A 17534-nucleotide genomic window follows, 5' to 3' on the forward strand; every position below is an offset into this window, starting at 1 on the left:
CTAGGACATACAATACTTGAAAGTTTGTTCCATCGAAGCAAAGTATTACTAGACTGATTGAAACGCTGGAGGGATCTGTGGCACAGGCTCTGTGTTGTATTGTCGTGAGATATCTTACAGAGGAAAAACATTACGTTTGTATTTGAGAATTTCTAATATAAGCAAGATCTGACTGTTTCTGGTCATCAAGCAGAATGTGATAGCTGACAGAAAGTACACCAGGCAAAAAAAAAGTAACAACTTACAAAGAAAGGTACTCTTATGAAAAAAATACAATCAAATTTTAGGAGTCTCTTTTAGTGATGGAGGAATGTTTTCATTCACTGGTGATTAATACTAGCTCTGATTATTTTTATAAGGCACCCATCCCTCAGCCTGTTTACTTTCATAAGCGTTGAGATCATTGAAATTTCCCTGGCACTAACAACCACACCAGGAGCAAGGTGAACCCTGGTCACCATCACCATTAAGGGGCTGCTGTTGGCTCCAAGGGATGTAAGCAGCGATGTCAGGAGGATCTGTTGCCTTATAGCTTCCCTTTCCAAGCTGCAGCATGCACAAACACAGAGCAGCTTTCCAATACAGCCAGAGACAACTTACAGAAGTACATCCACTGTCAGTGAGCTTGCATTCACTCTGCGGGGACCCATACCTGCCCTTCAAGTGCACCTCAGAAAAGGCTGAAAGCCCTTACAGTAACTGAAGAGAGAGACGGTTCCAGCAAGCAGTAAGGAAGTCTACAGCCAGACGGTGCATGTGCTCAGAGCACTCCACAGTTCAGCAGCTCCACTTGCAGAGTGCTGGGCCTGACAATCTGGGCAGCAAGGAGAACTTCTGCAGAATTTCAGGAGAGTATCTATAGTCAAAAGAGGCAATTCACAGATAATTTATGCTTTTTCAGGCTTGAAAAGGCGATCCACTCAAGAAAAGAACAATGAAGGGAAAAGAAAGGCCACCACTTTTAATTGCACTTACAACTTTACTCGTTTTAGGTAAGTCAATTGAGCTCTACAACCATGCTGAGGGCTGATTCCCACACAGCTGAATACACTGATTAGAGCAACAGAGCAAAGTGTCTCTGGTGTTGTCAAGACTGCAGTATGGTTTGGGCTCCAACGCTGAACATGTAGTGCTATGTAACAAAAATAGCATGAATCATTAGGATGTGTGCTCAGTATCAGTATATAATGGAGTACATAAGAAAGATGAGCGTAAACCAGTGAAGAATGAAAAATGAGCTTAATTTCATACTCTTCAGTCTCTGTTCTTGCATTTCTATGGGGGTCTATAATAGAAGAAAAATGGTTTATTTCTACTCATCTAACAATTCCACTCGTGTTTTTTTTTTTCTTTAGGGCCATGTGTGAAAAGTCTAAATCAGGTATGTGTGTAACATCACTGAATGCTGTAAAAAGTTTGTTTCTGGGTTCTCGATCATACAGCAGGCACTTAAAAGTAGTATCAGTTACCTGTAATAGCCACAATCCAATTTTATTCACTCAGCAACAGCCACTTAAGAGCAGTCTAGTGCAAGGGAACCTCCATGAAGTTACTAACAAACACTTGCAATACTTCCCAGAGCTCCACAAACCCATAGGCTGGAGGAGAGAAGGTATAATACTGCAGCCAGGGAGGATTCCTGCTTTAAAGCTGATCTGTTAGCTGGAATAAGAGCGCAGTTCCACCAGGACACTGACCTGCACCGGCCAAGAATCTGGTCAGTCTGTCCTGAGCCTAGAGTGACCAGTCTGTTCTAACCAGCAGATGCATTGTGGTACTGGTCATCTTTCAACCATCCCAATGGTTTGCCTGATGCAAACAGGGCAATGCAATACAGGAGTCACTGCTTTGTAGCTAGCAGCCTGAGTAAATTACATCCTATTTCATGTCATGAATACTCTGTCCTAACCACTGCTTTCTCTCCTTTCTTTTCCCAGTGTCCACCATTCCTCACGTGTAAGTAACATTTTGTTTGTATCTAAGGTACCATTTGTACACTTGAGTTGTCGGACAGGGTCTTGGCACACAAAAGAGCAGAATGAAAGTATTGAGAAAGTTGATGCCCCTAGGAAATGTCCCTGAATAGAATCCATGTAAAATTTCTGCATCACTTATTTAAGGGCTGTTTAGAGCCTTTCAGCAGTCTCAACCCAGCACCGAAAAGAAACACTCACTATTACACACCCACAATTTCCAACACAACATGAATAGCAAGCACAAGGAGCTGAAGGGAGAAGCTGTCAAATGTGAAACTGGCAGGACTGCTCAATACTTCCTGCACCCAAAGGAAAGCATCATGCATACCCTCAAAGGGAAAGACTAAAATATTAGTGTCATACATTTCTTTCTTCTTTCACAGCTCCAACATACTGCTCCTCTGAAAGCAGGTAGGCACCCTTGGGAACTGGTATCCATACTGCCTCGGAGAGATTATGCTAGAGCTAAAATACCATCTCCCAAAAGCTTCACCAAGAGAACCGGAGCCCTCTGCAGCCCAGCCATCCCCCTTCTCATCAGACACGTAATGGAAAATGTTCAATGTTTCCCGCTTCCTTTCCAGTTCAAATTTAAGCTCCATCCTGAAGAGCGGTGACTGGTGCAGCCCTTCCCTCCGGCAGTACGCCTGTGCTTCAGTAAGTCACCTCTCCAAGAGGTCTCTCCTACCAACTCCCCAGATATTCCTTTCTAGCTACTTCAAGACATTCACAGTCAGATCTGCCTTCCTCTACTTGAGCACATTAGATGGCATTGCTCTGAAATCACTTCCATCAGGCAAAAGGCAGCAAGCCTGGCCATCCCTTTCCCTAGAGACTGTCTGTAGGAACAACAAGAGCAAGAGAATTGCATGCTCTGACCCCGGACTTGTACATCTTTCCCTTTTTTTTGACATAATGTGCTTGTGTATGTCTCAGGGCACCAAGCTGACATCAAGGCAACTCTCCTCCATCCTCACATGCTACATCACAGACCCTACTGCTCTCCTGGACCAAGGGGCTTTCCTGCTCTTGTTTCAACAAGTCAACAGTGAAGTGCTGCAAACTGCTCTGAATGAAATCAGTGTGCAGGTAATATTAGCATCAGGGTGGAGGACCATCAGCAGCTCCCTCTTCAGACCATACACAGGGGTTCTTTAGCTTGGGCTACATCCATACTTGCTGGAGTATTTCACTGGTTTTTTTCCCCATGCTGCTATGTGAGCAGAGACTAGTCAATAGTTACCTGGGGAGTCTGCAGCCCTGCATCTCTAGTATGTTGTTACTACGATTACAGAAAAACGTGAGCACAAGCTTCAGTACAAACCAGCCTTCTCTTCCCTTCTTCCCCTCCAAATCTTCCTCAAAACTTTATTTTCCCATTATCCTTAACAAGAACGGGAGAGGAGTCTGGCTACTGGAAGTGATGAATCTACTTCTTACTCAGCTGAACAGCTCATTCTCCTTCTCTACCTGCCTTTACTTCTTCTCTCTGATGGAGATAGCACACCCTACCTGAACAAGTTACTACCTTTCAGCCCGGACACAGTTCTTACCACGTCCATGCTCCTAGTACAGTGCCAGCACCAAGGAAAATAGGTTTGCTCACACCACTCTCAGGAGTAATTTTCAAGGCAGTATAGATGACCTCATTTAAGGTTATATACGGGGATTGAAAGCACAAAGGCAATTTCTGTATCTTCTCAAGAACAGCCAAGTCACTTACAGTTAGATAAGTGTGACAACAACCAACCTGAAGATCTCGGGAAAGGGACAGCGTTGTTGTCCCAGTGATTGTGCAGAATCTACCACAAAGAGTTTCTGGTCTTGGCTCTACCCCTAATCATGGCAATAATACCCATAATAAATTTGCAATACTTTCAGCATTTTCCATCTTGTTTTCAGGTCCGCAGTGACCAGATTGCATCAGCCACCAAAGCCTTCATGTTAAATGCAGCATGGGAAGTCGTGAAGTCTGATCCAAAAGTCGCAAATGCAGGTTTCCTGGCATCCTGGTTCCAGGAGACCCTGCATGCCTACCTTCCCTCCATTGGCACCAGCATCCTGGACTGCATGGCACAGCTTCCAGTCACTTGTGATGGCCTGGCCACAGTGTACGTCTGATCTAAGCTCAGGGTCTCATTAGATGGTATGCACAAGCCTGTGGTTTGATAGAACCAGGAGATACATTGCATTGTCAAACAGTACTTCTTAAGACTTGAATTTTGATGTCTTTTCCTGCCAGCTATCTCTGTTCCTAATTTGCCTTATTAAGATCTATCCATAGAACAGTTAAGATAGGGCTAGAAAAAAAATCAAAGATAGAATGAGATCCAGGGCCCAGGGCGTGAAAGCTGCCAGCAAAGAACAAGACAAATGCAGTACACTGACCAGACAGTGCAGTGTGCTCACTGGAATCAGTGTCACGTGATTGTATAGGGTACGACCATATGTAATACTCAACCTGTGCCTCGCACACCTTCACTGCTGTTCAGGAGGCAGCTGTAAGTAGGTTTCTCCTCCAGCCACATAAGAAAGCAACATACATTTATCAGACATAAATAACATTTTTTACTATTATATTCTGTGCCTCTTGGGGACCTCTCCCAGAGAGAGAAGCTGGTGAAGGAAGTGAGTGGAGACAGGTAGAAACTTGGAAGAAGACATGAAGCAGGATGGAGATGTGAAGAAACTAGCTGGGACATGAACAGGGCTCCACAAATTCACCTTAGAACATGAAGGGTTATCTCAGTTTCTATCATGCACCCAAAGAGAATTGCTAATGTTCAACTCAGCAAAGGAAGTGAAGGGAAATATGAGCTAACAAATTGTTATTCATACCAGGAGCTGGCAACAGAGTTTGTCTCATCTGTCCCTTCTGAATTCTAGGGTTCAAGCTCTGGACACTGCTTATTCTGAGATGGACAACAGCACGAGGCAACTGGTAGCTGACTGGATTAGAAGATTCCTTACCACACATGGTTAGTGATCAGTATTTACAGTCCAAATTTTCCTGGTATAATAGATTCAACAGATACCCATATAAACTACTGACACCTATTGTCTGCAGAATGAGAACTAGCTGTTAAGATGATCAGATGATAAAGGACTCTAACAAAAATTATTCAGTAACACGCTCGTTCTTTCAGCACCACAATAAGATTGTTTAAACAGATTTTCTGAACTCAGGTTAAACTATGTTAGAAGAGATCAGTGATAGTGATCTTTGGGTTAAACTCATCTTCGTTTTTCCCAGTACCCTCCCTCTAAGCCTTTTCCATCCCCATGGTCTCAAAGGAGATCCATCCTTATATGTCTATCAAGAAATAACAAATTATTTTATGTTTTTAGTTTGTGAAAAAAAATCAGCAAAAGAGTGGCTACTGACCAACTGGAAGAGTTTCCAAAGTTATGCATCATATAGTGATCTCACTTCTTGCTGGAGCAGCTTTGATGGGGTAAGAAATCACTTTGAAAGTAGGGCTTCCTAGAGCTGTTTCACCCAGCAGGCTGTGAACACTCAAGCAATAGAGGAACAGGGGGATAAAGTGACTGAAACGTTCACTTGCTTACGGATTGCAGTATCAGTGATTAGAGCTACAGGTCAGTAAACAGTCAGACTTCAGCAGTCCACACCCACACGGTGCCTACTAAACTTACATCATATATTCAACAGTCTGGTACCTACAGTGCTGTATGGAAGAATTTATCTCATGTGGCAACTTGTTCAGTAGTTTAATTCTTACACTGGGTTTTTAGTCATGTGTATCTATTCACAGTTTACAGCTCTCGAGGTCCTCACCGCCAGCCAGGTAGCCCAGCTTACAGTCCTCAGCAACGTGCTCTCCAACAGCAGCTTAGCTGCTGCCATCACACAAGTCCTCAGTACCAATAATGTCCTTTACCTTGAAGACTACTTGACCGAGTTATCAACCTTAACACTGACTCCTCCACTTGACCACAATGTGATGTACTCAATGCTGGAGACCATTTTAACCAAAGTCAAAGAGAACTTCCCAGATCTGTGCTCACCCTCCTTGAAAGACTTGTTTCAGGTGAAACTGAAAAGGATGCTGGCTGTTACTGACGCAAATATATTAAGGCTCTTCCCAACAAAAATAGGCTGCACTGATTTCCAAGACATGTGAGTATATCTGTCATCTGCACTTACTGAGAAACAAAGTTAACAGAGATAATACATAAGCATGGCTCCTCACTGCAAACTTTGTGACTGCTATACCTGTTGCTGCTAAGGCTACTATGAAAATGAACCTGCAGCTCTTCTCTTATCATAATGTCAAATGCTGCCCTGGAGATTTGGAAATTACTATTTTTAGATTACGACCTCAAAATAAACAATGTTCTTTCTCTCCAGAAAAAGCAGTACAGCACAATGAAAAAACTATCAGCAATGGCTGAACTTGCAGAGATGATATATGAACAAAGCACCTGAACACTTAAGTGAATGTTAATGTTCTGCAAGGTTCAAAACCATTTTACTTTTCTCTAACTGGCTAAAGTTTTCTTGGGTTCAAAATTATCTATTTTTTTGGTACAGCATGGCTTATAAATACTGTGATATGAAACACTGAAATCCCTTTTATTTTTTATCAATATACAGCTACAAAGGATTGAATTCTGTGCACCATGAGTTAGATCCTGACACACAGAGAGCTGTATACCAGGCCAGGATGGATTTCCTCAATGGGCAAGCAGCAAAAGAAGGTAACAGATTACTGCATATTACTTTCTCTCATGATCCTGTAAGCACTTTAATACTAAAACCTTACACTACTTTTGAGCAACACCTAAGCAATAATACTCACAATTTCAGGATTACAACAAAATTCACAAAAACAAGCAGACCCCCACCTTCTTTAGGGTGAACTATCCCAGGAGCACTCTGTGGTACAAAAATGGCCAAACTAAACTGCAGAAGGGTGGGATTACTCTAGTACCTGAAACTGGGAAAAAACTTCAGCCTCGATTGGCACTTCTGAGCACCACTTTCTACTTCCTACAGCCACTCTGAGCTTTTTCAAGGCCCAGCTGTGGCTACAGCACCATTTCTACCTCGCCTTCTCATAGAGAGGTATTTTTCCAGAAGCATATGCTTATCCAGCTGTCTTGCACAGATGAGTGTCTGGCCTGTTAGACAAAGCTTCCCCTCTCTCCTGCCAACAGGCTCTAGTAGCTTCTGACCATCCAACATACTATCTCTTTCAGGAGTAGCTTGTACATTCACCACTTCTAACAGCCGAGACTGGTTAGAGGACAACTTTGGATTCTCTAGTATTTACACTGACTACAGCGATTTCCTCCACCTCAATCCCAGCTTTAATGGAGTAGGTATCACACCGAGCAAAGCTCACATTGGGTTCCACAAGGGTGCTCCGTTGTGTCACTCTGCAATAGCAGCAGGGCACTGTCCCTGGCTTGGGATTACTTGTAAGCGTTTGAGTGGCCACTCACATGCAGAAAGATTAGAGCTGGGGAGAGCACTGAGCTGCCCCTAGGATGACATCCTTTTCCTTTCCTTTTTAGTTTGAGGTGACAGATTTGCTAACTTCAGTGCAGCTAGGAAAGCTACTCATCACCTCTGGTATCCTAACCGACAACACGAGGGCCAGTGCAGAGACAGATGTTACGGAGATTATGAAAACCCTCCAAACCCGCAATGTCTCTGAACTACACACCTTTCTGCATGAAGTTAATTCCCTTGTAGCACAGGTAAGAGAGTTCCTCCAGTTGCTTCCTCTTGCTGGGTCTCATTTTCATTCGCTCTTGCTCCTGACTGCACAATCATCTATAGATTTCTCCAAAGCAAATTTCTATAAAAAAATATAATGGTATGATTCCAAACAAGCAGAATTATCAAGTCTCTCAGATTAAGCTGCGGGCGGGGGGGGGGGAAGAAGGCAAAAACCCCAGCACATTTTCATTTACACTGCCCAGCCCTGTATCATGAAATCTGCTGTTCATTTCTGCAAGGACAAAGCCACACTAATACACGTAATGACTGAGGCCCAAAGATAAGCATCTCTATCACACTCCAGTAGTGCATTACTTCCCATTTATTCTTCTCCCCAGATGCACACAGAGAGCATAACGAGCACTGGAGTTCGTGACATAATGCTCAAAGGCATTTTCCAGATCCTGAAGCCACATTTTGCCTCAATGACAAGAACAGACTTGGAATCCCTGTTCAATGGGACACTGACCTTGTATCTAGGCTCCATCACTCACAATGAATTAATGACACTGCCTGCTATCAGTGATTGCCCACTCTTACAAATGATGTGAGTATAAGTCCAGCTCAGTTTCTCTCATCTGTGTGCACTGTAAAGGAGAATGTCACTGTGGCTACGGGCCGGGATCTGACTGACAAGCGAGAGGAAAGACTGTGAATTCATCTGTCCCATCAGAGAAGACACTTCTGGCTGTCTGTGATAAAGACGTTATTAGCTTGGATCTGTGAAAGCCACAGCAAATAACTGATGCTGACATTTGTCTTCTCTCTCCTTGTCTTGCAGAGTGAGAGGTTTGGACTACGCATTTGATGACATGGCAACAGATACAAAGACTGACATAACCCAATGGATTGTCCAAACTCTTCCTCGCTTAGGTGAGCCTTTTCTTCCCACTGAATTTGTTCAGGCCCCTGGGGTCCCTCCGACCTCACTGACATTTCTCCTGTGCCTAGGAGTTTTCAATAATTTGGAGCTGTGGTTTTTGTAGACTGTAAAAGTTGCACTCCAACTACGCCTCAATGAGCCAGTTCCACATCAGTGCAGCTGCCCCAGTATGAAATGGAGAGCAGCCTTTGTCCCTACAAAGAAGCAACACCAGATTTTCTTGTTGACTGAAGGGAGGGGCAAATTTAAAAAAAAAAAAATTAACTGCACCCTTATTACAAGCACAAACTGCCTTTAGACTTACTGAACCACTGAATTGTTTTCTTTTCAACATTCTTGTCTTGCAAAGTTGGTAAAGAATAAAAGTTGAAAAGCAACTAAGCAGTAGTGTCCCAATTTTCCATGAAATTACTAGACACCACTTTGTGACAGTCTTCCAGGAACTGCATCAATATGAGCCAACCTGGTTAGAACCAGGTTGACTGACTGCTTAGCTACATGATAATCAGAAATATTTCCTCTATCATTTCCATACACACCCTCAAATGATCTTAGGTTTTTTGAGTCTTAAACTGAAACATAAATAATTTGTTAATGTTGCATTTTAGATTGTCAGATGGATGAAAACTGGATGACTCTTAACTTCCAGAGATTCAGATCCATAGCTAACATCACAGACTTTGTTGCTGCCTATGAAAACTTCACTGGGGTAAGGCTACTGACTTAGTCACTTTGTGACATTTTACGACCATAGAGCAAAACTATTTCTATTTCCTTTTTAGACAATCACACAATTCATCATGGGATTTATCCTCTGAGAGCTAAAGACTATTACAAAATATTTTGAACAAACATGAAATAAAAACCTGTTGCTCTTTCCTCCTTAATTAGAAACAATAGAAATTTTTTCCATCCTCTTCACAAGAGCCAGGATTTTCCACTCTGCTACAGGAAGAGCTCAGCTACGCTTTCTGATTATTCCCCTGTATTTCAGTTCCAACAATTCCTGGCCAGTTGGTTCACTTTGCCTTAACACAACACCCAGCAAAAGGATGGCTGCACAGCTAGAGCACCTGCACAGGAGCTAAAGGATCTCTATATCTGATCCAGATTCTCTGTTTGTCTTGGAAGAGTTTTGAGCTGATTATCAGACAACTTGCTTTCCATGGCAGTCTGTGGCACGGGGCACTAAAGGGATGTTTCCGTGGAGTGTATTAGAGAAGCCCAAACTGGGGCCTCCCTCACTCTCACCCCAACAAGAGAAGGAGCTCCGAGAGATACCCAGCTTACCTGGGGCAAGCAAACACCCACAATCTCTCACTAGCTTTTCAAAAATTAATCATTTCCATTAAAATCTAACACTTCTGGTGCAAAGACTCTCTCCTATTGCAAGGCTACGAAAAAATAGAACAAGCCTGTCTCAGCCTCACGCCATTGCTCCATCATGAACACTAAATATCTAACCTGCATCTGCCAGAGGAGAAAGAGCCCTTGTTCTTGAGGACAAAGCGTGACGAAAAACTGCAGACACATATGCTGACAGTGTCAATTCAAGAAAATACAAATGTATATTTATAATTAAATCTCTCTGTCTCTGTTCCAGATGGCACTCCTGGAGGAGCTGACTGCCATCCAGCTTGCCCAGTTAACACTGTCCCAAGACGTGTTCAGCTCTGTTGCTAACATTGAACGGATCTTTGACAGACTAACCAAACTGCCGGGTCTCCATGAGTTGGCCACTTACTGGGACGAGCTTAATTCTGCTTTAGAAGAGGTAAGTGCAGACAGCTTGTTAATGGCGCTCAGCGGGAGAGGTCTGTGAGGACAGAAGTCTTCCTGTGCATCCTGTAAATGTGCAGTAACCTAAAGTAAAAGGTGATACAACAGGTTTGCCAAGGAACCTTGCAGTGGGTTCGAGGCCAGAAAGAGATTATGGCACTGCATGTTGCATTCCTCACATGTTTAGTCTGTGCTTGGGTTTGACACAGCTGCCACCAACCCCTTCCCACCCCAGACTGCCTGAAAGACACAGGCCAGATCTCCAGCCTTTGTAAAAGAATAAGGCTCAAAGAGGTCCCTAAAGCACCATTAATTTACATCATATTAATTCACAACAATTTACTATTTGTCTTTGACTCAGGCTGTAGTAATTCCTCTCCCACATACACAGTTCTGACTGTGCACCCAGTGCCAATTATTTGCTGAGGCTCCTCTAATACAGTAATTAGCTAAGGGCCCTTCTTGGCTCCTTGTAAATACAATACCTTTCATCAGGCCAACAGAAGATATGCAAAGTTTCAGTCTGCAAGACTCAGACCCTGCAGGTCTCTCCCTCAGGTAAGAGCTGATCAGAGAGAAGACTTCCTACCGGGTTACGGTATCATGACTAACTCAGCTTTTCCCAAGACTTTGAAAGCGAGCTTTGTACCAGAGCATCTGTCTGTCATTTTCCGCATTCATCCAGAAGCAGCAGCACATGCCTAGAATGGTACAAAGCTAGCCTCTGGCCTGCAGAAATAATAATTGTTACTTTTCTTTTTTTTTTTTTTTTGGCTTAAAATAGCAAACAATGAAACTCTTTAGAATCCAGCTGCTCCCACCTTGTTTGATGAGAAAGCAGGAGTCTAGTGTGGAGGTAGAGTCTCATCCGGGCTGTACTCACAGAGATATTGGAAGCACCTCCTGGCGGCAGCAGGAGCTTCAGACACTTAGCAGTTTTGTCCCATCAGCTGGGTCCTTCAGTGCTCCTCTGGGGCCTGGCTTTGCAGGGTGCTCAGCATTCTCTGAGAGGCAACAAAGCTCAACAAGAGCTGAAAGCAAGCGATACCTGGTATCCCCGGTCCTGTTCAAGGCTCTGCAGCAGAGGTGACAGAAAGGACTGTATGCCCGTTCCTCAGGTGTCGCAGTTCCTAGCACAGCCTATCCACTTAAACTACCACTGATGGCCACTGACAGCCTGCACCAGGACACAAGGTGCAGAAGCCAGCAGGTGACAGCTGGAAGAGTAGCAAAGGGGTGAGAGTCAGACCTGTAATTCTCCCTTAAACAATAACACCATGAAACTAGAAAATAAAACAATCTCGATGGTGAAAATAACACACCTGGCAAAAAAAAAAAAAAAAACATCTGACCAAACCATTTCTCGAGGGTCAGTAGGAAATGAACAATAAAACAGCTATGCAAAGTATATATTTTGTGCTATAAAACACAGGACTTGGGCAAAGAGTCTGAGGTGTCAGGGAATATATTTAGTATCACAAATCAAAAGTAATTCAGAAAACGTCTTCTATCTTGCGTAAGCATCGGGAGCTATGCCAGCTCAGCTGCCTCAGACAAGTCTCAAATAGAGAAGAGTGACATCCCTGAAAACTGAAGGTCTAGAATAGAACGCTAAAGTTTGTTTCTCCTACTGTGCTGAATTAGTTTCAAAACATTTCCCTGCTACAGAAGATGAAGGTGGGGACATAAAAAAAAACCCAAAAAAACCAACCCTATTCTTCTATGCTGACTTTGCTGGAAATTTTTCCTTGTGTAACCTGATGCTTCATGGTAATTTAGTCAGGTCTTGGCTGCACTGTTACAATGCTATAAAATCCTTATGGATGTTGCATGATTTGCTGTTATTGCTGGGTTAGAAATAGAAACTGCATCACCCAGAAATATTCTCCTCTTAGTTTTTGAATATTCTCCCAGAGCCTTACAGTAGCTTTTTGTATTCCTGATGCAGCCTTTTACCAACACCTTCAATATCTCCATGGCAGTGAAGCGTACCATGTTGGCAAGAACAGTGGCGCAGCTCCGTTCTGCACTTCCTACCTTCACAGACAACGACTACCACCTTTGGTTTCAGAAGAGGCTTGTGGCTGTTCTGCCAGGCATTCATGCCCCCATCCTTCAGGACATCCCCAACACCATATCCTGCAGTTCCTACAAGTCTCTGTGAGTCATGGTCACCCTGCTTGAGGCTGTTCCATGTTGCTTGGGCTTTAAACCATTTAGTAAAAGAATAATTCAGTGCAGCAGATAAACTGCAAAAGGAGGGAACACAGTGCCATAGTTACAGAAAAAGTCCAGAAGACAGTTACTCCCACTCCTCTCATTTGTCTTGCATGTCTTGGCAAGTCAGTTTATTTGTCTTTTCTTTACTTTATGAATTAGCCCACACACTGCTAATTTGGGTATTAGTTGCACTCAGACATTTTCTTGGGACAAGACCTTTAGAAGACCTGAATTTGGACTCACTTTGCCTCCACTAAGACCAATAAAAAACTCCCCAGGCAACAATGAAGCCAGGCTTTCAATACTTTACTTTGATTCTTGTGATGTATTTATTTTTAGGGCAGCCAGAGAGAGCAACCCCAGAATATTTCATGAGAGCTCTTCAGCAATGGGTTGGCTCCCAAGAGTCCTTTATTTACTCCAGGTTTCTTTCTTCTACAGAATTGCTGGAATCAATACAGTCTTCTCTGAAATCCCTGCAGCTGGCAAAACGGATGTATATAACTACATTGTGGCATTCCTCACCCAGCAGTCTGAGCTCACCGGTAATCCCTATCAGTTCAGCTAATTCTCTGTGAGCCCTGTCACTCTCTGCAAGTTGTGGGACAGAGCTAATCAATCTCTTGCTTTGCTCAATACTTTCCAAAATGCTCAATTAAGTAACAGGTGTTTCTTCTCAGAACTCATTCCTGTGCACAATACGAAAATAAAAGAGGGCAGAGCATGCCACAGGAGTGGCATCGAAGTCAGGGACTTCAACCCTTTCCTTTGCCTTCAAGGTGCTTTGGCAATCCTGGGTACTGATGTGTACTTGAATCTGCTCTCCCATGTCACCTGTTTTTCTGTGCCCTCACCATAGGTGCTGCCTGTTCCACCCACGCCACAACTAGAGACTGGTTATTACAGTTCTTTGGAAAATTCTGCACAGCAGCACCTTACACTCAATTGGTTTCACTCTACCGTCAACCTTTCAACGCGGTAAGTCTGTACATATCCAGGCTGCCTTTGCACTTAAGAGAGGATGTACCAGAAAAGATGGAAATGAAATTACCCAGGTATGAGGTAACAGAATTTGATTCTTCTGTCTTTCTTCAGTATGCCATTTTGGACCTCCTCACTCCCACTCAGATTGGTGACATGATGGTATACTCGGACACACTGACCAGTATGGATGCAGCAGTCCAGCTTGTCCAGTTCTTCCAGCAAAGTGAAGCTGAGGATGTTCAGATGATTTTGACACAGTTCACCAAGGCTGCAAGCATGGTAGACACTACCCATGTTCTTGGCTATCTCCATCTCCCCTGCAGATACTTGCCATATTAAGTTATTAGTTGAAAAAACAGCTTAGCAAAGCCTATGATTTTGAAAGTACATTGCTACAACAGTAATCTTCAAACATCTGTACTCATCAGGTCCTTTCAGTGACAAAGACTGCACTCTTCAGACTATTGTTCACTTCCATTTTGAATTCACCAAAATTCTGGCCAAGAAAACCACTTAGAGGTCCCTCCCCAGCTGTAGCATTGCTGTTCTGTTTGCCCTAGCACTAATGTGTTCATCACATAATTTTGTTTCAGCGTAAGATCACAGTCCTGCCAAATTATGACATTGCTCGGCTACTCCTACTACAATACCTGACCAGCACGTCCGAGCAAATGAAGACATACACTGCCTCTGACTGGAACATCACCTTCCAAAATGAGCTCTACTTCCTGCGTCCCGTCATCAACGAATCAACCCTCGCCCTCATTGTGCCACAGGATTATGACTCCTTAGTTGCTGTGTAAGTCTTCTGGGCATCACTGGGATCTCTCTTCAGCCAGTAACAACACTCCTCATGGAGTCAGGTTAAATCTGAAAGGACAACACTCCTCATGGAGTCAGGTTAAATCTGAAAGACAGATGATGTGCTGTCAGCCTGGCTGGCTCTAGTCTGGGTACTTCTTCACTGCTCTTACTCACAACTTAGTGATTTTCTCAGGAGTTTAAGATGAAGTTAGAGAGCTGGGCCGTACCAAATCTTGGCCTTGGTCCACAGAGGCTATTTGTACAACAGGGGTGGAGTATAACAAGTTCCTCAGCAGAAATTTCCAGGTGAAGGAAGTGACCACAGTAACTTGGAGAAAAGACTGTTCTTCTTGTCCAAGGCTCCAGTTAGAGGAAGTTACAAAGAAACCATCATCCTATGTATTTCAACTGTGTCGTTTTTCTTGTCTACCTAGTGTTACTGCACTTGACGACACTTACCAACACATGACTGAGTCCTCTAGAAGAGATACAGCACTCTGGATTGCACGGAATCTCCAGATCTTGAAAGGTAACGCTGGGAAGCCACACATTCCAGCTAATAGATACTTCCAGGAAAGCAGGGACACAGCTGGTAGATTTCCAGGATGTATTAAACAACAGCAATATAGACTTGTACACAAAGGCAAGCACTAGTACACGAGAGGGCTATGGAAAAATGCTGTCTTTCCAATGGTACCTCACAGCAGGATGCCTTGTTGATCTCTGGTGACTGTCCCAAGACATAATGTATATTCCTGGAAACTATAAAAAAAAAATTATTATCTTAAAAATTATTATCTTAAATTATTATCTTAAATTATTATCAGTATCTTGGCCTGATCTGAGGATCCTCATTTTTCTTTCTTCTCTCTCTCTGTTGCTATTTATTGCACACTGATTTTGCTTTCTCAAGGTACAAAGTCTCATTTCCCTTTGAAAAAATGCAAATCCCATCTAGTCCAGCATCCCGTATCCAGCACTAGTCAGGAGTGGATGTCTAGGGAGGAGTAAAGGTACCCAACCAGCATAATCCAGTATTTCTCTTCTACTTTTCACTGGTATCCAAGTAATCTATGGGTCACACTTTTCTTGAGCTAGAAGTGACACTGCAATATAACAGTAAATAGGCAGCTATTCTTTTCAGTCATTTGGGATCCGAGTTTTCCTCTTTTCTGCAATAGCTATATTGTTTAAAAAGAAGGACATACTGGGTAATTCCCTGAGAGTCACTGCATCTTTTTCCCACTTAGATGGTCCACCTGAGTCCTCTACTGAATGGATAAAAGTCACCTGGAAATCCTTCTTCCACAATATAGCCCTCCAGGAAGTCATAGCAACCCACAACAGCTTTGACCCTGTATGTATGATCTCTACACTAAGTGCATATGGATAACTGGGGATTTCAGAAATGTTTATCCCACAGTAGAAAGCATTAGAGGATTTAATTTCAAGATTTGTAATAGAATATATTCCCACATCTACGCAGCAACTCTAAAACCAGAAATAATAGTATGTCTTCAACTAGCAGGACATTGAAAGATGCTCCAATTTTGAATGGGTACCCTTAGACAGTCAAAACAAAAATATATGTCAGCATTTTGAAACTCCTCCCTGTGCTGAAACAGCTTTGCCTGGGATGTGAGAAATAACTTCAGGATGTAAGCAAACCTCTACAAACCATTACACACACATGCAATTTGCAAAAAGAAAAGTCTGAAAACTGAAAAAAACTAGTATTTCGTCTAGTTCTAGTGAAGAGGGAATAAGCTCATCTTCAGTGGCTGACATTAATATTTCCTAGGCCAAAATTCTGGATGTGCTGAGCACCGAGCAGCTGGTGGAATATGCTCTGACTTCTGATGCCCTGGTCAACGTGACCACAATGCAGGATATCCTGAATGCCCTGAGGGGTGAAAATCCCCAAATCTCAGAGCCTAAAATGAGTGAATTCCTGGTGAAGTTCAACCTGGCTCTGACACAGGTATTGTAAATTTCATCATAAACATTTTTCCCCTTCAAAAAGGCAGGGCTCCTCAGGCACTTCATGTAAGAGAAAGTCCTGCTCACAGTGCCAGGTAAAACAAGGATGCTGATGAAAAAGAGTAATCATCCCCTTCACCGCGCCACCACCAAACAGCTCCCAAGTAACACACATTTCCATTCCCCACAGGAAGGCATTGGGGGCATCAGAAATGATGAAATAAGGATGGAAATGCTGACAACACTCTTCACAGACCTTTCCAAGCACTTTTATAAATTTGCTGATCTTGACTATGAACTCTGGTTCCTGGAGAGCCTAAGATTCCTCTTGCCCAGCATAAACACAGATCTGCTAGAGTTAATCCCAGGAGACCTCAGCTTCCCAGCCTACACAGCCATGTGAGTATCATGTGCTGAGGAGCGCTGCTGCCAGCCTCATCCTGCAGGAAAGCTCTGGCAGGGAAAGCAATGCACATTTTAGCAACCCCTTTCCCAGCGTAAGCACATGCTGGCATTTCACATGGATTTAAAAAAAAAATAAGAGTCTCAACTTGATTTTTGCAGTAAAGGATATTCAGGTAGAATTTTCCACATATACACGTACTGTATCGTGCTCTACTTAAGTATCTTCACATACCCTTCACCCCTTTTGTTCTCTGCTCCAGGACTCTGAATGAGGCGGGTGTATGCCAACTCTCCATGCCTTATCAAGCCTGTACCTTTTGCACTTCTTGTTATTACCATTATTGCTGTAATGTATTACAGTTGAGGCAAGACTTACACTACATATTATCATAAATAACATTACTACTTGATGTATTATAAGTCTCTACAGTCTCAGACTGATGATATCTTATTTCTTGACCCTTGCAGAGTGCGAGGCCTAGATAATGTCTTTCCAGAGCTTCCACAAAACACATCCCATGCTATCTACCTCTTCATCAAAAGGATCCTGGAATCTCAACTTACTTTTTCAGGTACCGGTCTGTTTTTGGCAATGCTCCATGGCATATTTGAATTGTAGCTGTTTGTCACATCTGTGCTAAAATTCTGCCAACTGCCTGTCCCTCCTTGGGTCAGAGAGGAATTCACTCTCGGGAGCAAGTACAACATGGGGAGGTTGCCCAGCAGCCTTTCAGTCATTGGGCTTCCCAAGGCA

The 17534-nt window shown here is 43.1% G+C and overlaps 1 protein-coding gene across 1 annotated transcript in view; it reads left to right on the plus strand.

The window, feature by feature from the left end:
- The first annotated feature begins 1359 nt into the window (after positions 1-1359).
- The window catches only part of LOC104295156, a 36388-nt gene continuing 20213 nt past the window's right edge, over positions 1360-17534 (plus strand). Inside the window, exons 1-18 of the mRNA XM_009894867.1 lie at positions 1360-1381; positions 1938-1956; positions 2561-2633; positions 2913-3065; positions 3879-4087; positions 8507-8598; positions 9217-9317; positions 10212-10382; positions 12336-12547; positions 13049-13152; positions 13467-13585; positions 13703-13870; positions 14185-14390; positions 14830-14924; positions 15646-15752; positions 16197-16376; positions 16566-16774; positions 17249-17352. Of these exons, the coding sequence (XP_009893169.1) occupies positions 1360-1381; positions 1938-1956; positions 2561-2633; positions 2913-3065; positions 3879-4087; positions 8507-8598; positions 9217-9317; positions 10212-10382; positions 12336-12547; positions 13049-13152; positions 13467-13585; positions 13703-13870; positions 14185-14390; positions 14830-14924; positions 15646-15752; positions 16197-16376; positions 16566-16774; positions 17249-17352 (2344 nt within the window). The remainder of the gene's footprint in view (positions 1382-1937; positions 1957-2560; positions 2634-2912; positions 3066-3878; positions 4088-8506; positions 8599-9216; positions 9318-10211; positions 10383-12335; positions 12548-13048; positions 13153-13466; positions 13586-13702; positions 13871-14184; positions 14391-14829; positions 14925-15645; positions 15753-16196; positions 16377-16565; positions 16775-17248; positions 17353-17534) is intronic.

This window comes from Charadrius vociferus, unplaced genomic scaffold (assembly GCF_000708025.1).
Source record: "Charadrius vociferus isolate BGI_N301 unplaced genomic scaffold, ASM70802v2 scaffold600, whole genome shotgun sequence".
Classification (NCBI taxonomy): domain Eukaryota; kingdom Metazoa; phylum Chordata; class Aves; order Charadriiformes; family Charadriidae; genus Charadrius; species Charadrius vociferus.